Source organism: Mustela nivalis (genome assembly GCF_964662115.1).
Source record: "Mustela nivalis genome assembly, chromosome: 7".
In the NCBI taxonomy this organism is placed as follows: domain Eukaryota; kingdom Metazoa; phylum Chordata; class Mammalia; order Carnivora; family Mustelidae; genus Mustela; species Mustela nivalis.
The window spans coordinates 126,728,739-126,752,620 of NC_139026.1; the positions used below are offsets into that span (position 1 = coordinate 126,728,739).

At 39.3% G+C, this 23,882-nt stretch overlaps 1 protein-coding gene across 1 annotated transcript in view; it reads left to right on the forward strand.

Annotated features, from left to right (window-relative positions):
* Positions 1–5,492: 5,492 nt before the first annotated feature.
* MRC1 (mannose receptor C-type 1) overlaps positions 5,493–23,882 on the forward strand; it is a 104,772-nt gene continuing 86,382 nt past the window's right edge. Inside the window, exons 1-3 of the mRNA XM_082742042.1 lie at positions 5,493–5,838; positions 17,886–18,287; positions 21,567–21,740. Of these exons, the coding sequence (XP_082598168.1) occupies positions 5,778–5,838; positions 17,886–18,287; positions 21,567–21,740 (637 nt within the window). The 5' untranslated portion in view covers positions 5,493–5,777. The remainder of the gene's footprint in view (positions 5,839–17,885; positions 18,288–21,566; positions 21,741–23,882) is intronic.

Genomic DNA, 23,882 nt, shown 5'->3' on the forward strand with positions numbered 1-23,882 from the left:
AATTATCTTGGCAATTAAAAAAGTAAGGATTTTCTTAATTTTATAGAAATACTTCATTAGCTTGAAGGAAGGGCTAGTTAAAAGCTACCACTATTGGGGGCCCTGGGTGGCTCAGGGGGTTAAGTAGTTGCCTTCAGGTCAGGTCATGATCCCAGGGTCCTGGGATTGAGCCCAGCATCAGGCTCCCTACTTAGTGGAGAGCCGGCTTCTCCCTCTCCCTCTCCCCACTGCTCTGCCTCCTTGTGATCTCTCTCTCTGTCTCTCTCTCTCTTTGTGTCAGATCAATAAAACCTTAAAAAAAATCTACTATCATCAACAGTTAAGCAAAAACCAGAAGCAAAACTTAGTAGAAAAATATGGTAACAGATTTTATTTTAATGTGATAAAATATATGTAACATAAAATTTCCCACTTTAACCCTTTTTATGTGTACAATTAAGGAGCTTTAAGTATGTTCACAATGTTGTGTAATTATCACCATTACCTATTTTTAGAAGGTTTCATCATCTCAAACAGAAACTCTTACCCACTAAACAATAAAATTCACTTTCCCTTCATCACTTGCTGGTAGCCTCTATTCTTTCTGTCTCTATGAATTTCCCTGTTCTACATATAACATATAAGTGGAATCATACAATATGTGCCCTTTTGTGCCTGGATTATTTCACTTAGCATAATGTTTTCAAAGTTGTACTTGTTATAGCAGGAATCAGATTCCTTTTTATGATTGAATAATATTCCATTGTGTGTGTATGACAAACACTACATTTTGTTTATACATTCACCAGCTGGTAGGTGAATAGGGTTGCTTCTATCTTTTGGCTAGTACGAAAAATGCAGTTATGAACACTGGTGTACAAAAAAATATCTGTTTTAATCTTTGTTTTCAGTTCTTTGAATATATACCTAAAAGTGGAATTGTTAGATGATAAGACAATGATATGTTAGCTTTTCGAGGAATGGCTGAACTATTTTTCACAGTGGCTATATCATTTTATGTTCCCTCCAGCAGTGCCTAAGGGGTCCAGTTTCTCCACATCCTCACCTTATTATTTTCTGTTTTCATTTTCTGATAGTAGCTATAACAATGGGTATGAAGTGGTATGCCATGGTGGTTTTGATTGTGCTTCCCTAATGACTAGTGATGTTGAACATCTTTTCATGTGCTTATTGGCTATTTGTGTGTCTTCTTTGAAGAAATGTCTGCTCAAGCTCATTGTCATTTTTAAGATTGATTGTATTGTTGTTGCTATTGACTTCTATTTCTTTATATATTATGGTTATTAATCCCTTATCAGATATATGAGTTGCAAATAGTGTCTCCCATTCTCAGATTGTCTTTTCACTCTTTCAATTGCATCCTTTGATGTACAATTTTAAAAAAAATTTTAGTGAAGCCCAATTTATCTATTTTTTTTTCTTTCATTGTCTGTGCTTTTGGTGTTATCCACCTCCACTCTCCAAAACTCATCGCTGAATCCAATGGCATGAAGATTTTCCCTGATGTTTTCTTCTAAAAGTTTTATAGTTTTAGCTCTTGACTTTAGGTTTTTGATCCATTTTGAGTTAATTTTTGTATATGGTATAAGGTAAAGGCCCAATTTCATTCTTTTGTATGTGGAGATACAGTTTTCCCAACACCATTTTTGAAAAGACTGGTCTTTTCCCGCTGAATGGTCTTGGCACCCTTGTGAAAAATCATTAGACACATGTGTGAAAATTGATTTCTGGACTTTCTATTCTGTTCTATTGGTCTTTATGTTTCCCCTATGATAGCACCACACTATTTTGATTACTATAGCTCTGTGGTAAATTTTGAAATCAGGAAGTATGAATTGAGTTCTCCAACTGTATTCTTTTTCAAAATTGTTCTGTCTATCCCTTGAGATTTCATGTGATTTTTGTGATTTTGTTTTATTTCTACAAAAAATGTCATTGGGATTATTATAGAAGTTGCACTGAATCTATAGAAATCTTTGGATAGTCCTGTTATCTTAATAATATTAAGTCTTCCATTGTATGAACCCATTTATTTAGGTCTTCTTTAATTTCTGTTTTATAGCTTTCATTGTATAAGTCTTTTGCTTCCTTGGTTAAACTTACTCCCAAGTATTTTATTCTTTTTGATGCTATTGTAAGTGGAATTTTTTTCTTAACTGCCTTTTTAGATTTTTCATTGATAGTATGTAGAAATGCAACGGATTTTTGTGTTTTGATTTTGTATCTTTCAGTTGTGTTTCATTTGTTTATTAGCTCTAACAATTTTTATTAGCTCTAACAATTTTTTTTTTGGTGGAAGCTTTAGGGTTTTCCACATATAAAATCATGCCATTTGTGAAAAGAGATAATTTGACTTCTTTTTTTAAAAAAGATTTTATTTATTTATTTGGCAGAGAGAGAGAGAGAGAGAGAGAGAGAGATAAAGCAGGTTCCCTCCTTAGCAGAGATCCTGGTGCGGGGCTCGATCCCAGGACCCTGAGACCATGACCAGAGCCAAAGGCAGAGGCTTAACCCACTGAGCCACCTGGGCACCCCAATAATTTTACTTCTTGAGAGACACTTTTACTTCCTTTTAGTTTGATACTTTTTTTTTTATTTTTTTGTTCTTTTTTTTTAATTTTTTATTTTTTATAAACATATATTTTTATCCCCAGGGATACAGGTCTGTGAATCACCAGGTTTGCACACTTCACAGCACTCACCAAAGCACATACCCTCCCCAATGTCCATAATCCCACCCTCTTCTCCCAAACCCCCTCCCCCCAGCAACCCTCAGTTTGTTTTGTGACTTTTTTTTTTTTTCTTGCCCAATTGCTCAAGCTAGAACTTCTAGGACTATGTTGAATATAAGTATTGAAAGCAATTAAAAGCAGTGGTCAGTCTTCAGAACCCATAACTCTGATATTTTGAAGGACAAAGTCTTTATTGTCCACTCTGACTCTAGCAAGCTACACTGGAAAATCATTCTGCCACCCGAACACTGCCAGCCACAAAGATTGGGGATAGAGGATAGTAGCCACTACCATTCGGGAAATGTTGAAGTTCATTGAAGTTTGCCAGTTCTCCACTGGGTGTTTCAAAGTTTCTACTATAGCCCAGAGTTCCAGAAGTCACTTTAGACAGTTGCTGCCAGTTCAATAGTTGTTGAGATGAGGTGATGGATTCCTAGAGCTTCCCAGCCCACCATCCTTTGTGATGTCACTCTCCTAAAAGTTGCATTTCTTTTTTTGCCTGTACACTTCTTCTAGCCTGATATATTTTTGTTTCAATAAGTTCAGGGCCTGGGGCACCTGGGTGGCTCAGTGGGTTAAAGCCTCTGTCTTTGGCTTGGGTCATAATCCCAGCGTCCTGGGATTGAGCTTGGGGTTGGACTCTCTCCTCAGCGAGGAGCCTGCTTCCTCCTCTCTGCCTGCCTCTGCTTGCTTGGGATCTCTGTCTGTCAAATAAATAAATAAAATCTTAAAAAAAAATAAGGTAAATTCTTATTTGAGGTAAATTCTTTTTTTTTTTAAAGATTTTATTTATTTATTTGACAGAGAGAGAGATCACAAATAGGCAGAGAGACAGAGAGAGAGAGAGATGAGGAGAAGCAGGCTCCCTGCCAAGCAGAGAGCCCCATGCGGGACTCGATCCCAGGCCCCTGGGATCATGACCTGAGCCGAAGGCAGAGGCTTAACCCACTGAGCCACCCAGGCGCTCCTGAGGTAAGTTCTTTGTGGGACAACTGGATTCCTTTTGTTTCAGAGTCAAAAATTTACCATTGATTTTGGCTGGCCATGTGACACATTTGTGTAATTCAAAAAACTTTGAGGGTGAGTGTAGAGAGAATGTAATTACATTTTCTTTGCTTCTGAAATTGATATACATCTAAATTGGGCCAGATTTTTTGTATTTATGTAAATCATTTATATTTAAAAGCCATGAATGACTCATTTAAAATATCTTTTTTGTGTATGTGATAAATCAGTGAAACAGTGTTTCAGAAACAAACATGTTGTTTTATCTGTTCTGTTTCATAACTAACTTTTTCTGTCAGTCAAGTCTTAGCTTAATGAAAAAACAAAAACAGCAAACTTCTGTCCTCTGCCCTACATTTTTATCACCTTTGGCATCCTGTCTGAATAATCTTAGTTAGAATGTTTTAAAAAAATCAGCGAGGAGACTCTATCATATTTCTTCCTAGGAAGCAGTTTCTAACTTTTATAACATTCACAAAAATAGTCAATTTTAGGGCTACTTCATGATAAACTACTCATTTAAAATTAAAAAAAAAAAAAGGGGGTGCCTGGGTAGCTCAGTCAGTTAAGTGTCTGCCATTGGCTCAGGTCATGATCTTAGGGTCCTGAGATCATGCCCTACATCAGGCTCCCTGCTCAGCTGGAGAGCTTCCTTCTCCCTTTCCTCTCCAGCCCCTCTGCTCCCCTCTGCTCATGCTCTCTATCTAGCTCTCTCTCTCTCTCAAATAAATAACATCTTTAAAAAAAAAAACTTTTTTTAAAATGCAATGTTTCTAGCAGCTTCATTTTGAATTGCTAATTTTTACCATGTTCCAGGGGTGGGTTGGCTATCTAATTACTGATATCGGCATCAAGATACTCTTAATCCATGTTTTACTTCTGAAAAATAACCGTAGATGTTTAGGGGTTAATTTTGTGTTTAATGAACATTTTTGTTTTTATTTTTATTGATTGTTAAAATTATCATTATTTTTTTGAGTAGGCTCCACACCCAGCATGGAGACCAATGCAGGGCTGGAACTCACAACCCTGAGATCAAGACCTGAGCTGAGATCTAACCAACGGAGCCATTTGCTCCCATTTTTGTTTTTAAAGAAAGAATTCCATCCATCATGTAATGAATATACATCCTTGTGACTAAGTAAGCAGATTTTCTCCTTTAAGAGGACCTTTCTGAAGTTGAAGAGGATGAGTATGGTTGAGGCTGGGCTTTGAGGCTTTATTACAAATCTTTTATCCCTGTTTTCTCCGTTTTTCTGGAGAACCTTCTAGAGAAAGCCTTCTAGAACTATCTGCTTCCTAGTCTGGAGGAGATTCCCTCTTGGGTTTAGCCTCTCACTTTTTTTCTGACTGAAGGAACAAAGCTTTGTGAGAACGGTGTCTTTTGAAGCTAAGAAAAAAAGACACGACACTCCAAGCACTGAGTATACACAGTGAGGGGAATCCATTTCAACCCTTAAGATAATGTTTCCAGCACCCAAACTGTCCTTTTTAGTGCTGCTATTTCTGTCACTCTACAGTGAGGTTGTCTGCTAAGAGACCGTTGGCTCAGCGGCTTCACTGAGGGAAGCCCAACTTTCCAGGCCAGGTAATGGCCTCCTGCCTGCTTTTCGCACAGCCCCTTCTGAGCAGCCCTGAGCCACACAGCTGTTTCACTTCTCCCCTTCTCTGCAGGCCAGCCTGGCTCCGCGTTTCTCACCATCACCCTTTCGCCACCCTCCCTTCCTCACCCCTCTCCCACATGTGTCCCTTTCTTCCCTTCCTCTCTGTCTGCTCTTCTCAGAAGTTAGCTTACAAAGCAAAGTTGTAACTTTGAATTCCTGTTTTTCCAACTACCATCATGTGACAGGATATCTCCTTATTGGAGGTTTTCCCTAATTTCAGAAGCCCTTTAAAAGTGAGAGCTTCCTCCACACCTCTTTTCAGCAGGGCAGCTCGGAGACCAGAGTAGGGGAAGGGGTGATTGGGTGCCTGCACTGTTTTGGTTCCTTCCTCCCCCCTCCTCTCCATTAGTGCAAGTTGAAGGATCAACTGTGGGACATGAGGCTGTCCCTGCTCCTGGTTTTCTTCCCTCTCATTCCGGTCGCTGTACAGCTGTTGGGTAAGTTGACTGAAACAGAAGCTTTCTGACTTGGGGCCTGGGGGAGATGGCACACCTTCCCTTTTGGGTCAAGGTTAATGGATTCCTTTTAATACCGTGGTGAGGAGGAAAGCAGAAGTCCCCTGCACCACCAGGTCTGCGGGGGAGACGGTTTTCCTCCTCTTGGAAGCCGGGAACATGGAGTAGGGAGGCTGCCTCTCAGGCCAGAGGTGCTACGTGACCCCCAACCGCACAGAACCCCTGTTTCTCCTGACTTCTTTCACGTCCCATGGTTCCTTCCCTGTTCTGTTCTTAGAGGCATTTCCTCTGTAGTTTGTTCTGGTTTTCAATTCACAATATTCCTGTCGAAGCACCAAGAAATATCTTCTGAATGTTTTTGGCCAAAAGGAGGGAGGCACTGCTCTCTTTCTTCATGGTGGGTCTAAGGACAGGGTCATAGATCATCCTCCAAGGACAGATTCCATGAGGTTTTCACAACGCGTCTCTTTCTGTGAACAAACCTTTTAATGATCCATAGATTTTTACAGCTACAAAGTTCATCAGTATTCTAAGTTGTTCAAACTGATTTACACTTGTTTTCTCCCCGCCCCCCACTCCCTTTTTTTTCCCTGGAGACTGGTGATTACTCACGAGGAACAGATTCCTAGCTTTTCAATTCTTAAAGACATTGTCGAGTCTCCCTTTTCTTTTCTAGTCCTTTAGACTCAGCCTGTTTAACTTCAGAATGAGAGCACCCATTAGAATTTTCATTCCCTTTTGAAATGAAATCGCAGGGATCTCAACTTTGAACTTTGGTTCCTGATCTCTCTTCTTTTCTCCTAAAGAGCACAGGTCATCTGTGTGCATTCTGTTCCAAGGGCACTCCACACTCTCTGTGTAATGGTGCGGGCGGGACTGGGGCATACCAGTAACACAGAAATGCCCACCACCAGGAGACTTCCAGAGAGGGTGCTGACCACAGAAAACATTAAATCATAATGAGCATTAAGTAGTGGTAATTATATGGGGGCACTTGGATGACTTAGTCAGTTAAGTATCTGCCTCTTAACCTCAGCTCAGGTCTTAATCTTAGATGGTGAGTTCAAACCTCATGCAAAAAAAAAAAAAAAAAAAAAAGGAAAAAGAAGTAGTAGTGAGTACAAAAGCTCAAGTGAAAGACCCCTGCCCTTGCCAGGGAGCTACTTAGTTACTCTGTGTTTTAGATTCCCTGTTTATAAAATGGGGGGCATAATGTTACCTGCACCAAGTTTTTGTAAGGATTCAATGAGTTACAAAATGGAAAATGTTTAGAACAGAGTCTGGCCCATAGGAAGGCTTCCCAAGTGCTAGTTATTAAAAGTAGTGACTTCTTGTTCCCACAGCAGTAACAAGTTATCCAATAAAAGCAGTATATTGAGTATTTAAAGGAGAGATTTCCCAAGGAATCGTGCTGAGGTTCCTGGAGCCTGAAAAGATATTTTGCTTTATTGCTGGCTCCAAAGCATATCCCTCCGTGAGTAAGGGGTGCTGGAGGAGGACTTAGACATTAACACAGTGTTTGTCTTGTTAGTCTGCGGCAGGGAATTAATGTATGCTTCGGGGCCCCAAAGGTTAAAACTAAGACCAGTGAAAATCCCAGAGTTGTGCTGTCTTAGATAGGATTGTCTGCTTAGGAGCGAGTTCGCTGTCACTGAAGGTCTTCAAACAGAATGTCAATGAACAATTCGAGGGCTCTTGTAAGTGACCTGGATTCTAACGCAGGCAGTCCAATAGAAACATCAGTGGTTAAATTATGTAGCCATGCTAAAAAAGTAAAAAGAAACAGGTGACATTGATTCTTATGAATATATTTTATTTAACCCAAATATTTTCAGTGAAGATCACTAACATCACCTGGATCATTTTATCAGGATAAAATCTATGGGGATATTTTTATATTGATTTTTTTAAACATTAAATTTTCAAAATCCAGTATGTATTTTGTACTTAGAGCACATTTCAAATCAGACTGGCCTCATTTCTAGGGTACAATAGACCCTCAGAGCTGATAGCCACCATATTGGGCAGCATAGGTACTAATTTTCTTTAAATTGACTCAATGTTTTGGGGCAAGAAATGTTTCTCAATTTGCTTAGGAAAGTTTCCCTCCTTGAGACAGCAGGATGCCTTGCTCTGATGAATGCCTTCCTCTTCTTAGGCACAAATATGGGGGAAGCAGGGAGGTGCTAAAGATGTGTTTACTCAGAGAATTTGAAAAAAAAAAAAATGGGTAAGGGAGTCCCTTCCAAATTTTTTTTCTCTAACTTGAAATCCTATAATTCTGATTTTACCTTTTCTTGGTTCACACAGCACATGGACAAAGGTTAGTTACTGCTTCATAATAAAGCAGTAGAACAAAGGGTATTGAATTCCCACACCCCTTGCACCAGCTGCCCTGGGTCCTAGCCCATGAAGAAAACCCACAGAAAGGTCTCCCTACTTTCTGTGGTTTATATATTTATATATATATTTATTTATTTATAACTCAGAACACTTTCTCCTACCTCCCATAATGCATCGCACATCATCAATGCTGGGAGTACCCACATCATACCTTGAGGGGCCAGGAGCCCAAGCTTAAGCGGGGGAGGGGGTGAGGGGTGATACATGGAGTTCTTCTGCTTCTCTTGCCCTACTATCTGTTAGCAGGAAGAGTTGCATTCAGCACTAATGTTTAGATCTCAGTGGGGATATAGTCAGAGTAGTGATACAGTGAGAGATGTTCAGACACAGAGTTTAGACCTCAGCTGAGAACTTTAGCTTAAAATGGAATGGCTTAGCTCATTAGCAATGGTGTGTTGGTAAACTTAACAATCAATTCTCAGAGAAGAAGAAAAAAGGCACTGATTTGTGGCATTTAGTGATTGCCATGGTGTAAGATTCCTGCTACAGTTGATTTCAAACTATGAATGCTATGTCACGGGAGGCAGAGTTGGAAAAGATGCCAACAATAGGACCTCACTAGCCAATGAGTGTCAAACAAATACAGTGAACGTGATCCCTGGCTCAGTCTCATGCAGCATCCAACCTCTGTGTTTTACAGGTAAGAAAATTGAAGTCCTGACAGGTTAAGTGATCTTTCCAGAGTCCCACAACTAGTTAATGGCACAACCCATTTAGGGCTTAGGAGTCCTGACTCCCAAGGGACTATTCTTTCTATTAAAGAGAAGCGATGTGTTTTCTTGCTGAATGAGTGATTGGTTAATATCAATCTAGAATTCTTCCAGAAACAATTCCCCACGGCCATTCCCTTTGTCATTTTAATTTTCATGAAATTTTCCCTATGATATTTCTATTTTTCTTTATTTCTAGTCTCTTCATTTCTTCCTTTACATATGACTTCTTTTAGATACCAGATTAAAGACACACTTTATCTAAAGTTACTGAGCAAAACCAAGTTCTTGTCATTGTTTTTTTGCCTCCAGTGTTCTTATATTTGTCTATTTTTCCTGCTATTGTTCCAAACTTTATCTGACTTTTCTGAAATTTAAAAATGGAGTTCTGCATATGTAGGATATTGTGGTTAATTGTTAGATGACACTTGTTTTGCTAATGACAATTCAGCACCTTATGAGGACGCTGAACTTAATTTCTCAATAGGAGTCATCATCTTTGGTTAAATGTGAACTTTCCAGGGTCATATGTGCTCAACCTCAGTTAAAGACAAAAAACTTTGCCCTCAAAAGGGAGCTAGAGACCATAGGCATCCTTCAACACTCAGATCTGGCCTCTGGGACTGGTAGGCAAGCAGCTAAGGGAGAACTAAGAAGTCACAGAGGCCACAAGAAGAGTGGAACAAAAGGAAAGCAGCTTCTGAAGTCACATATTTCCATAGCTGAGAGGGAGTCAAACTGTTATCAAAATGAGAACACTAATGTCCTCTTGCCTCTTGGCCACCATCAAGCATTGTTGGATGGAAACATCATGTGGTTAGTTTGGGCCATAGAGGAGATTAGTAGAAATCAGTCAGAACACAAATGAGAGTAAAGGTGGTAAGAAAGCAAGGACCCTTTCAAAAAGAATTGAAACTGACATCGGAAAGAAAAAGCATTCTAAGACAAATTTGTCCACTTACAAACCAAGTCAAAGTCACAAAGCATGTTCAGATCCCTCGTTCCATTCATTAATCATTTTTAGATCCTTCACAATAGCCCCATGAGGTAAGAGGGGTAGGTGTTACTGCCCACCTTTTACTACATGAGAAAACAGGCTCAGAAGTTAGCTAGCCACTAAGGACCTGAGCTGATTCTTGACTATTGTCTTCTGGCTCTGACGCAAAGAATTTGCCAGCTGGAGTGTGTTGACAAGGAAAGACATAAAATGTGCTCGAAACAACAGTATTTCAAAAAAGAGCTTGGTCCCTCTATTTGTATCAACTGTTAAGACATTTCACTTAGGGAGGGGAAGGAGGACATCAACCCTGCAATATTTACTGTATGCAAAATGATGTGCTGGGTTTTTTACATAAATTATCTCATTCAGAAATTCATAGCAAGTGTATCATGGAACATTATTATCCCCATTTTACAGATGAGGAAATCAAGGCAAGAATGGTTAATTTAACTGAGCAACACAACTGGTGAATGGTGGAGGCAGAATCTGATCACAAGTTTGCTGACCCCCAAGAATATACTTTTCTCCACCACATCACTTGTCTCTTGAGTTTGGAAACCCTGGAGTTCCCCATCATCTCTGCTCTTCTGTTCCTTTCTCTGGGCTGCTGCAACAGCTCTATTTTCTCTAGTCTCATCCTCTTTTCAACCATTTCATGCTGTCTTCAAGACTGATTTTCCCAAGTTAATGATAATACTTAACATGTATATAGCGATTTCCACTGGTCAGGAACTGTTCTCAGTGCTTTATTTAGAAGATCTCATTGGATCCTTACAACAACCAGCAGGTTCTATTATTGACCCCTCATCTTTCAGATGGAGAAAAGGAAGCACAGAGTAGTTTAGAAACTTGACCAAAGTCCTATAGCCAGTGAGCATCAGAGCTCGGATTACGTCATGCTCGTATAGACGTGATACATGAAGACTAATTAATTAGTTAGCATGACGGTGAGGGGAAGAAGAAAGAAGAAAGAGTGGTGTAGGTTCAAAACCTACAGATTTTGCTTGTGTGTCCTAGGGTTGGGGGAGGGCCTGGCAATCTGAGGTTGAAGATCTAGGAGAGAAAGAAAGGAAGAGAACAAGTTGAGCGGCAGAAGGGCGTAGCATCCAGGACACAGGTAAAGAGATCAGCAGACTGAGGGTGACCTACTGAGACGAGAGTGAACAAAATCAGGAAGGGTGTAGCTATTCCTATCTTTAGAAAGTGAGACAGGAAGTTGGAGAAATTTCTTAACTCCTGCCCTCACCTTTCTCCTGAGGTCATAACCCATATTGGATTCACCCTTGGACCTCCCCAAATGGCCAAATGCAGTGACTTAAAGTATTAGGTTCTCTGAAGATTTGGTGAATAAATGAAGGATCAGAGTGAAAACTAAAATAACTCTCAATTTTTCCTTTATTCTTTTATTTGATATTGCCACACCTATCACTGTGATCCTTAGTCTGGCCCTTGCCCTTGCCCCCAGCACTTGGCTTAGATTTTTGCATGTCCTTGGGGGACACCACTGTAGGTTTTACCTTCATTGACTGAGGCCTTAGGGACAGATTTCTTGGTTTGGGTTAAGACACTATCTCTGATGGTGATTGGCGTGAAGTCGTTCATATGGGAAACAGTCCCAGGAAACAATGGCAGAGGTGTGGGGAGGTGAGACAGGAAGGGAAGGAGCCGTGGCCACTGTGGACAGCTGGAGTTCAGCCCTGCTCAGGTGCTCTGGGTGATAAGGCGGACTATGTCATCCCACCCAATATGCCAAGGATTAGAGTTGTTTCTTCATCAGCTGCTATCAGTCACTGGTAAAGAGCCCTTTCTGGGGGCCTTCATTCTCCAACCCTTCTTGCCTTCGCAGCATGTGGGGACGGGGGCCTCTGATGCACCCCAGGCCCAGAGATGCTGTGCTGACATTGAGGAGTGGGGCTTGCATGCACTGAAATGGCAAAAGGCAAGAAAAATAAGTAGGGTTCTGGCACCACCTGCTACAAAATATCCAATTATGTTCCTTGTATCCAGTTTCTCTATCTTGCAAAAGATCATTTTTCATGTTTGCAAGTCAGGATTTCATTTATCAATAATGGGGAAGGTCTACAAATGTGTAAGGAAATAGAGCAGATAATGGTTCTGTCTCTAGAGGGTCAAATTTAATAACCTAATTTTCTTTGCTAGTCAATTTAGAAATTTCAGTATTTGTTTGATGTTATGGAAAAATGTAAAACTGTTAAAATGTGCTGAAAAGAATATTCACCTTCATGGGGCGCCCAGGTGGGTCAATGGGTTAGGTGTCTTACTCTTGATCTCAGCTCGGGTCTTGATCTCGGGTTGTGGGTTTGGGCCCTGCATTGGGCTCCTTGCTGGGTGTGGAATGTATTAAAAAAAAAAAAAGAATATTCACACTTATGTTATTGGTTACCTAGTCTTCACTTATTTTTACTTGAGATACTGAACTGAAACTTATTATCATTGCTTCTTTCCTGTATATATTTTGACCTTTGAGGTTTCTGCCTTTGAATTAGCTACAAGCAGTATGAGCTCAGTGGGGCACAGAAGTTGTCTTTGGTTTGTCCTTACAATGTCACCTGCACAGTGTCTGGTACATATTTATCAAAAAATTAATATGAGGGACCCCTGGGTGGCTCAGTCGGTTGAGTATCTGCCTTTGTCTCAGGTCATGATCCCAGGGTCCTGAGAGCAGGCTCCATGTCAGGCTCCCTGCTCAGCAGGGAGTCGTCTTCTTCCTCTCCCTCTGCCTGTTGCTCCCTCTGCTTGTGCTCTCTCTCACTCTTGTTTCTCTGTGTGTCACATAAATAAATAAAATGTTCAAAAAAAATAAGAAAAATTAATTTGAGATGAGGGAGATAAAGTTAAAGATGAAAGATGGGTCTCTTCAATTCTGTAAATATATATATATATATATATATTTTAAAGATTTTACTTATTTATTTATTTGACAGAGAAAGATCACAAGTCGGCAGAGAGGCAGGCAGAGAGAGAAGGGGAAGCAGGCTCCTTGTAGAGCAGAGAGCCGGATGCGGGGCTCAATCCCAGGACCCTGGGATCATGACCTGAGCTGAAGGCAGAGGCTTTAACCCACTGAGCCACCCAGGTGCCCCCAATTCTGTAAATATATTTCTGATGTGTATTTAAAAAGCAGAAAGAAAAACACACATTCAATCCCATAATTGAGATGGCAGAGAAAGGAATATAACAATTCTACCATCCTCGTTTGTTAGCTTTGTACTGTTTCTCTTATAATTACATAACTAGTATAGACAGAGAACAGGACGTTTATATGTATAAAACATAGGTATGGTTAATGGCGGCAAAAAAAATACCACAATGTGTCTTTTGGTCAAGACCTTGACTCCATTGAGAGGAAGAAATCAGAGCAACTGCACAGAGACCAGTGATACAAGGAAAACTCTACGTTGATTAGTGGGGGAGAAGAATAATGGATTACTGTGGAATCATAGAGTGATAATGTTGCATTTCCTTATATTGTCTAGCAAAGACAATATCAAACTTGCCCTGCTCCCTAATGTCAAAGATAAATAAAGGAAACCAGAATAGATAAGGTTGAATTGAAATAGAAACTTTTCATTTCCAAGTACTCCTTGTATAAACAATTTATGAATTGTTCTTTGGTAAAAATAAACTTTCAGGGGAAGAAGTAACATGAAATATACCCATCACCATTCATCAGTTATTAAATAAACTAATGTATCTGGGTTATTAGTCAAGATGTTTCAGATTGAACTTATGTTCCTTCATTCATTCAACTAATATTTGTGGACAGAATATTTTGCTCTAAAAAGAGATGATACAGTCCTGAATCAGAAAGATTAAGTCTTTCTACTTGTGGGATTTACATTCCAGTAAAAGGACATGGACAAAACATAGCTAAATGATTTTTTATAAAGAGTATATTTTAAGATGGTTAAGAACATTATATAGAAAAAGAGCAAAATTTGGATCATCTGCTCACTAAGGACTTGACACTTGAGCTGGGACCTTAAAGTGTATCCAAGAAGAGGGAACTTGAACTATGAAGTTTCTCAAGTGGAAATGAAGGGTTTGAGGAACAGAAAGGCCTTGTGGCTGGAAGGTGAGAGCAGGGACAGGATCATGTCCTCTCTAGGGAGCTAGGATGTGGAGGTTGATGTTTTTCTCTTGTGTACTTGTGCACACTCTTAAAGGATTTAAAGTTTTGGGAAAATACAATTAAAAACAAAATCTCTTCCAAACTTAGAAAACCCTCATCAAGGTAGAAGAAAAAGAAAAAAAAATATGGTGGAATAAGCACTCAACCAGAATGGGATGCATATCACAGGTAATCTGCTAAAACAAAGAAATCGGACTCTTCTACATCAAGTGGAAACAACCCGTTACATTAGGGAGGTACTGCAATTTGGAGTCAGGTGGCAAATTAGGCCCATCTCACCCAGGAAGCTGGGAGTTCAAGGGCTATCTTCTTTGATGCTTGCATTTCAAAGAGAAGAAGACCAGCGTGAGACTAATCCTGGCTTGGTCTAGTGTGTTGGCCATAGTGAAAGAGAGAAAATAATGGATTAGAATATATATAAATCTATCATCTATCCATCCATCTATTGGTCATCTTCTGTCTCTCTTTCTGGAGATATTGAAGGAATTGGATCCTGCAGTTGTGAAGGCTGGCAAGTCCAAAATCTACAGGGGTAGACTGGCAGGCTGGAAACTCAAGAAAGAATTGATATTGTAGCTCAAGTCCAAAGGCAATCTGGAGGTAGAGTTTTGTCTTCTTCAGGGACCTCTGTCTGTTATCTCTAAAACCTTCAACTGACTGGATGAGGCCCACCCACAGTACAGAGGATAATGTACTTAAATTTAACTGATTCAAATGTTAATTTTATCAAATAAACAAACGAACACACAAACCCTCACAGCAACATCCAGACCGCTGTTTAACCAAATTCTGGGTACTATGACCTAGCCATGCTGACACATAAAATTGTCACAGTATATTTTTGGGTAGAGCCAGTAGATTCTGCTTTTGTTCTAGAAAGTGAAGGTGAGCTGGGTATCCAGCTGGGTATCCTAGGTTTGGGGCTTATGGATATGAGTAGACAATGTCACCATTGATGAAAAACAGAAGACTGGATGTTTGCCATGATATTTAGAGAAAAATTAAGATGGAACTACAGATGAAAATTAAGTACATGAAATGAAAGTCAATTAAGTATAGAAATCTCCAAAGGACGAACACTATTTATGCATGAAAACTTTCAAGCACCTTACCTTAAATGGCTGGTGACCAACTGGTTGTATGACTGAATTTGGATGATGAACAAATGTTGGCTGTTCAGTGATACTGACGTATGATACAGAAGATATTACTGTTGATGAGATGTTACTAAGCTAAACTATCTAAAAAGTGGAAGATAAGTCTCAATAGGAAAACAATTGGCAGAATTGAAAACAAATTAAATGTAAAGGGCCACATAGGTGAGTTTACAGATCTATCTAACAAAATTTTCAGACTTCATTACCATTTTAGATTAGGTACGAGAAGAATAAATGAAAGAAAATGGGATTGGGAGGGAGACAAACCATAAGTGACTCTTAATCTCACAAAACAAACTGAGGGTTGCTGGGGGGAGGGGGTTTGGGAGAAGGGGGTGGGATTATGGACATTGCGGAGGGTATGTGCTTTGGTGAGTGCTGTGAAGTGTGTAAACCTGGTGATTCACAGACCTGTACCCCTGGGGATAAAAATATATGTTTATAAAAAATAAAAAATTATATATAAAAAAATAAAAAGAAGAGCCTAGATGTACATTTATGTGAGGTAAATGATCATAGCAATTTTTTTTAACTTTTTGTTTTTCTATCTCCTGTTTTATTATGAACAAGACAGCATATTATTAGTATTTTTATTTTATTGCCAATGCAGAAAGTTACTCATCTTGTCACACGAGGACATGAGCAGCAACAAGATGAGATCAAGTCTGGGAAGGAGTTCAGCTAGATGGGAGGGGCTCCGGCGGGACAGCGCATGCTCAGTTGACAGATGTCAACTCCAGAGACGCCAACAGAAGCAGGTGTTATGAGTTGAGACTCTATTGAGTCCCAATTCCAAGAAATCAAACCAAGAGAAATGAGAACCCCATTCCGAGGAAGCCCAGCTAGATTTCAAAGTGGCACCAAATTAGGAAACCAGATAGGTTAGAGGCAGGAGGTCTCTAACAAGTGTGGGACAAGAGCAGATGCAGGAGCAGGGCAGGGAAAACTAATCTTTGAAGGCACGGATCTTCATAAGCCCTAAATTAATGGTCCAAGAACTGATCTCAGAACGTAATGGTGCTAACCTGACAGGGATGTTGAGGACAGTAAGTAGAATACGGCTTGTGAAAATGTTTTGTAAATGGTGACGGACTCTGCTGTGGTACTTTTATGACTTTGTTACATTTCACGGGGATGCTTTGATTTAAAATAATGAGCTAATGACTCAGACCCTCAAATATCTGAAATTCTACCAGCTCATTTTGAAAGAACACTTGTGTAGAAGGAATTCAGTAAATCTTTAGAAGTAATATTTGATATTTATGTCATAAAAAGTCAGTTCTTTTCATTTGTCTATTCTTACAAAAATAAACAAAAAGGAAAAACCTTTACATGAATTCTGTTTCAAGGGGAAAAATATGTTTACCAGGTCCTTTTCTTTTTTCTTTTTCTTCTTTCTTTCTTTCTTTCTTTCTCTCTCTTCCTCCCTCCCTTCCTCCCTTTCTTTCTTTTGGCAAGAGGAAGTTCAGTTTCGCCAGCTAGCAGCTACATACTCTAAGTGTAAGTCATCTACACATATTTATTTAAATTACCAGCCCCAAATTATAAGTATAAAGCAACACTATTATTTGTAGTTATTGTCCAAAATATTACCACAAATGAAATAAAAACATATTTAATCTTTACTGTGAACTTGACAAATTACTACACTTATAAGTACATTTTTATATCTTTTGGTTAAACAAAGTCTAGCATGAGTATGCCAATAAAATGGAAGTCAAAATTATATAAAAGATACTAACTTACAGATCTCGATGCTACACTATTAAGTTATCTACTGTTGCAAGAGAAAACAGAACAAAACAAAACACTTCTCTAGCAGGGCTCTCCAGAAAGCATTAGTTCAAAGATTTGCAGAACATAAGGGTAAAAGTTCCTAAAATAAAACTATCTTTTAAATTACAAAAAACCTCACCAATATTATAATTAGAATAATTATGTATGAGCTTCCTCTATCTCAAAGAGAGTAGGAATGAATCAGATTTCAAAACTCTATTCCAGGGTACACATATATCTAACTCTACAGCTTACTGTATTCATATCTAAATTTTCTTTTTTTTTTTTTAAGATTTTATTTATTTATTTGCCAGAGAAAGAGCAAGAGAGCGTGAGAGTACAAGCAGGAGGAGCAGCAGGCAGAGGGAGAAGCAGGCTCCCCACTGAGCAAGGAGCCCAACATGGGGCTCCATCCCAGGACCCTGGCTGGGATCATGACCTGAGCTGAAGGCAGATGCTTAACCATTGAGCCACCCAGGCGTCCCTTATATCCAAATTTTCTTTACTCAGATGGTTATTATTTCTTTCTCTGTTCTCGACTTTTTATGTTTACTACACTACAATTTGTGTGCATTTAAGGCAGGCCTTTAGTAATGCTCCCATAACGAACTAGGATGTCTTGAGGATTTCTGGCCAGTTGCTGGGGCCTCCTGGGAAGAGACCCCTCATCCCATGCTCTCTTTCCAGTCTCAAGGACATCCCCTCCTTCTCCTGGGATCATACATAAGTTTTCTGGAAATGGAAACATTGGGAACTTTGACCTAAAATATTCTTTGTCACATGTATCCACTTACACATCTTTTCTTGTTCTTTTTTTCTTTTTTAAACAGACACTAGGCAATTTTTAATATATAATGAGGATCACAAGCGCTGTGTGGAAGCGTTAAGTCCCAGTGCAGTGCAAACAGCGGTTTGCAACCAAGACAATGAAGCACAGAAATTCCGATGGGTGTCTGAATCCCGGCTTATGAGTGTTGCTTTTAAGTTATGTTTGGGGGTACCATCAAAAACGGACTGGGTGGCTGTCACTCTGTATGCCTGTGACCCGAAGAGCGAACTTCAGAAATGGGAGTGCAAAAATGACACACTTTTGGGGATCAAGGGAGAAGATTTATTTTTTAACTATGGCAATAAACAAGAAAAGAATATTATGCTTTACAAGGGTTCCGGTTTATGGAGCAGATGGAAAATCTATGGGACCACAGATGATTTATGCTCTAGAGGTTATGAAGGTAAGAAGCACGGACTTTCTTGACTTTCTGTCAAAATTTTCTCATCTTTCTTAGTGAGAACCTATTTCAAGAATGTAAGTATATTCTTGTTTAGTCTGTGCTAGAATTACTGATTGATTATGTTTGTGTTTTAAACTATTCTGTGTGCTATGAGAAAATGACAGTGAATAAATATAGTAAAAATTACTGAATGATACTTTAGCTGTTTATAATTAATGGAATGACTGTGTGTGTGTGTGTGTGTGTGTGTGTGTGTGTGTGTGTTTAACTTCTGCTAAGGCTTTTTTTAAACTATGGATTATGATTTTAAAAAATGAATTTTCACTCTGGCCTTTGACCAAAAGCCTCCTCCTATTTGACATTATCTGGTTGTAGTGATAAATGAATTTAACCAGATGTCTCTTTTCCTTTGGTTGAAGCTATCCCTAGAGAAATGACCCATGGAAAATCATTCTTTCCCAAGTCAGACTGCCTGAAATGAAATCTTGACATTCCTTGATCTTTTAAGTTTCTCAACGTTTCTCTGTCACCTTATGGGTATTACAAGACTGTACTAATCAGAAGATTAGAAAGGTGAAGGAATTAGCCTGTAAATTAACATGCAACATAGTCCAGTATTTTAGAAAGTGGTAACACCTGTGGGCAGAAAATAATTTTGTATGAATTTGGTTCCTTAAGCTGTTGAAGGTTAAATAAAACCAGAGTATTTAGTTTTCTCTTATCTTGGCCAAATTTCATTCTCTGAGGGCTTGAAAGAAACAACGTAACAAAAATAAAACAGAACTGGAAGCCTTTTACAAAGCCTCTTTCTGTCAGATGACGTTATAACCACATTCCAGGTTTGGATACTTGGTTATTTGGAAGTCTTATCAAGAATGACCTCAAGGTCAGAGGAAGAGATTACCTGTTTCCAAAATTACTGTGTTACTGAGGCTACAAAGATTGGTTGAACCCAGTTGTCATAGCTCATCAGAGCCTGGGAGTTCAGATCTTTGTAAGGCCACATTTGTCAGCTTTCCATTTTTCTTCTTCATGAAGAGAAGGAAAAGTAGGCATTGAAGAAGAGAGAGAAGTAGAGTTCAGAAAGAGGCTATCCCGAGGCATTTCTTGATCATAATGAAGGTTTAGAAGTTATAGGGGAAGCAGCCTAAGTCGTATAACCTTACAGGGGAAACTTGATAGAAAACTTTAGCAGGACAAGAGTGAATCAAACTTGACTGAGTCAAATTCCACAGATAGGACAGTAGTCCTAATTGAGGGATTCCAAACAAAGAAGATTGCCATTAAGATGTTGGACTTCTTATTTTATTTAAAAATACATCACTGAAGTTACAGAGACCCCACTGCTAATCCCCACCATCCTTTGTGCTCTCCTGCTAATTTGAGAAGAATATGCTTAGGGTTAGGATGGTGGTTCTCAAACTACATGTTTAAGAATCACCAGGAAATCTTGTCAAAAGTGCAAATACCAAGGTTCCCCAGGACATGGGGGTAGAGGGGAAAAGGTCTAAAAATCTATTGCATTATTTCTATGAGCACCTGAGTGGTTGGAAGAAGACTGACCACATTTTGCCTGCTCCCCAAATCTCTCTCGGTACTTAAGATTTTTTCTGCTACAAGGTCTAGCACTTCAGAGTGATCTTGGAATCTACTCATTGGAATACACCTTCGATCTGAAGACAACATAGAGAGGGTCTATGTAGAGTTTGTCTCTCTTAAGAAAACTTGAGGAAGACAGCTAGCTGGGGTCAGGGATTATTTTAGAATAATGAAATCAGAATTTCAGACTTAGAAGGATCTGAGTGTTGTCTGAGAATTTGGACCATAGAGGAAGAAAAATTGACTGCAGTTACATGACTTGTTAGTGAAGTGGTTGGAATAGAACTTGGTTCTTTAGGCCTCATCAGGACTTTGTTAACTAAGTCCGGTTACTCCTCAAAAGGCCATTTCTGACTGAGAACTCTGAACCAGCACTGAAAATTTCTTGGCTAATTTAATGAACAGTACAACTAGCCCTGAAGTGGTCTTAACAGATTTTCTTCACGTGAAGGAACAGGAGACCTTGTGATTAAGAGTGGCGTAATTATATCTAAATCCAGGATGTTCCTTATACAATATATGATTTGGAAAACTGATCCTGTAATGTAGTGGGGCAAATGCTAGAGTTGCCTTTTGAAGTTCCTAACAATTAGCTAATTGGCGAAAAAGTAATTTTGTGGTCAATGAAAATAAACCTAGCTTGTCAGGAGGACCGGATAAGTACAGTGAGGAAAGGGAAAGGAAAGAGGGTAAGGAACTTCATGCGCGTTATGATTTTAATATATGTTAGGTGTTGTGATGTATGTTTTACACGTTTTATACTGTCTAAATTGGATTTTGAGATGTCTTTAGGGGACTTTTAAAAGTCATAGAATCTAAAACACTTAATTGAGAAAAGAGTGTTTTTATCCTGGACAAATTTTCTCTGTAGAAGGTTATTGTTTCCCCAGGGGGTGTCCCTACAGAGACAGACATACTAAGTATTTTGGACAATGTGGCTATGGGGGATGGTGCGGTTTTGGTGGAGATTTGAGCTTCTCTAATCCTTTGGCTTCAGCCAAACTATAATCAATGATGATTTTTTATTTGTTTCAATTTTGTCTTTTAGGTAAACCCAGAGATTCCCATTTTCTCTGTCTGAATTCAGTTTTAAGAAAGGCAAATATTGACTGTCAATGGTATCCAATGGTTTTGAGTGCTTTCTTTCCATGATGTGGATTAGAGAGTTACATCCAAATTCTGACCCTTTCTCATAGTCATTGTTGAGGGACTCCAGTAGAGGCTGGCTTGACAGGAAGTGGTAGGGGGGGCATTTAACTTTTGGCTGTGTGTTTGAGTTACACAGCTGTAAATGCTATTTTTCCATCTAGAGAGTCATTCACTCTGTAATTCCAAGCAAGAGGAAGAATGGCCTCTTCCCTGTTTTGGGAGAAATGCAGAAGTCAAGACAGGTGTCAGTAGAACTTACTACTTTTGCCTCACATGAAGAAAAAGGAAAATCTGTCCTAAAAGACAGCAGATATGAGGTGGTACTAGAGTTGTTCCTAACACAGGATGCTGTGTGTACTCAGCAAAAGATGGGTGTAGAGAGAGAAGGCAGAGAGAAATGAATTTCCTGTGTGGAAATATCCAATGTGGTCAGAGAAAGAAGACCCCATTCTTTCAGCATCCTTCTTATTGGAAAGCCATGGGTCAGAAGATTGACTGACATTGTGAGTGTGATCACTGTATCTCTTCTAGACATGTACACGCTGCTGGGCAATGCCAATGGGGCAACGTGTGCCTTTCCATTCAAGTTTGAAAACAAGTGGTATGCAGATTGCACAAGTGCTGGGCGATCGGACGGATGGCTCTGGTGTGGGACCACTGCAGACTATGATGCGGACAAGCTCTTTGGATATTGTCCCTTGAAATGTAAGTAACGTTATCACTGAGAAAAGTTTGCCACATTTAGTACAGCACCGTGGCGATAGACCTTGTGTTTATTGAGACCATTTTCCCCCTCAAAGTTATTTCTCATTTATTGACTTGTCACACTCTACCACAACCCTGGGCAGATGTCATGGTCCCGCTTTATAATGAAGAAGGTGTCCGGCTGAAGCCCAGACACAGTTCTTCTGACCCTCAGCCCTACGCTGCATCATATGACCCCTTTATTTCTGCCAACTGCTTCTTCCCTTCAATGTTTTCTGCTACTATCTGTTATTTTCTAAGACTCTACGACAAATTATACTGTTTATGATACAATATATACTGAATATCCCCCCAGGGTTTACCTTTATTAAGCCATAGATCAAAAATAAAATTTAAGCAAGCATATAGTTTGATGGAACAAAAAAGATATGAGGGGCTCCTGACTTTTTGCCAATATAATGAAAAGGACTTCTTTCCCTGAAAGTCGTAGTAATGAATAGTAATGATTTTAAATTTAAGAACAGTATCATTTAATTTAATGTAGCTGTGAATCAACTGGAAGTGGATTATTTTTATGCTTGAAGGGACTTTTAAAATGAAAACCTATTACTGCAGTAATACAAAGTAAGTAGCTTTGCATGGTATTGATGGGAAAGCAGCCAGAACATAAGAATTCTCCTACGTTCCTTCCACACTCAAGAATCTGTAAAGAGGGGCGCCTGGGTGGCTTAGTTGGTTAAGCATCTGCCTTCGGTTCAGGTCATGATCCCAGTGTCTGGGGATCAAGCCCCAGGTCAGGCTCCCTGCTCAGTGGGGAGTCTGCTTATCCTTCTGCCTGCCACTCCCCCTGTACAGGTTCTCACTCTCTCATTCTCTTTCTCTCTCAAATAAATAAAATCTTAAAAAAAAAAAAAAAAGAATCTGTAAAGAAACAGTGTAACAGGTTTGGGTGCAGTGGAAGAGATCATCAGCCTTGGGAGAAGGGGTTGAGACTCAAGAAGGAGGCAAGGGAGGGGTTCTTCTGCTTTCCCTGTTACCCTACATCGTCAGCCTGTTGCCAGCTACCCCCCTTCTTTTTTCTACTCCCTAAAGTTCTTACTGTCTGCCCTCTTGCTCCTTCAGACTTTATGGATCACAGCAGCTCCCATTTTGTGCTATTACCCAGAACTTTCCCCTGCTGGCCTGCAGAGGGATGGGTGGCTAGAAAAGAGTCTGGGTGACGATGTGGTCCGGGATGGTTGTCAGACCACGGGAATTGCAAGAGCATTGCTTACAACTGAATTGTGGGGACCCCACACCTACATACAGTCACATGATTCCAAGCTCTACTGTGAAATAATTCACAAAATGTTTTAGTGTTTTTTAAGTTAAATCCCGAAGTCTAAGAATCATACTTATTTCTCTTTTGATCTATAATCCCACTTAAAATAAATTTGATTTTTCAGTGCCATATATTTATTATAATTCTGTCCTTTGTGCAGTCCCTATGTTCTGGGTGAGAAGCTACAAAAAGAGGCTTTCCCATTAATAGGGACACTCCTCTCGTGTTCTTGGGTAAATTAATTGTACTTGCCTCTCCTATAACAACTCTTAGAGCTTTGATTCCTGGGAAACGTTTATAGATGTCTAACCTCATTTTAGATGGCTTTTTTTGTTGGAATCAAGCTATTTTCCCCCCTAAGATAAAGCAATACTTGTTTCCCAATGATTGAGGACTGTCTTTCACCTTTGCTTCGTAGAAAGGGTATTTTTGAATCTATTATCATGAAGTTTCTTGGGAGTGTGGATTTTGTGGGTCTAACTAGCATCTCACACTTAAGTGGTATTGATGAAGGAGTTGTTGGAGGTATGTACGATTTAATCTATCATTAAATGGAAGACAAATAGCTAGTCACTAATCACACACACACACACACACACACACACACACACACAGACTCACAAAAAAAAATCTCACAACCTTGGGATCAATGTGTATTGGAGCTGTATCCTGAGTATTTTCTTGAATAATCTTTTAGTATTACTACTTCTAATTTATGTCTTCAAAGCCTATATATATATTTTATTTAATATATATCTTCATATTTTATATGTCTTTAAAGTCTACATATATGTATTACTTTTACATTTATCTATAAATAT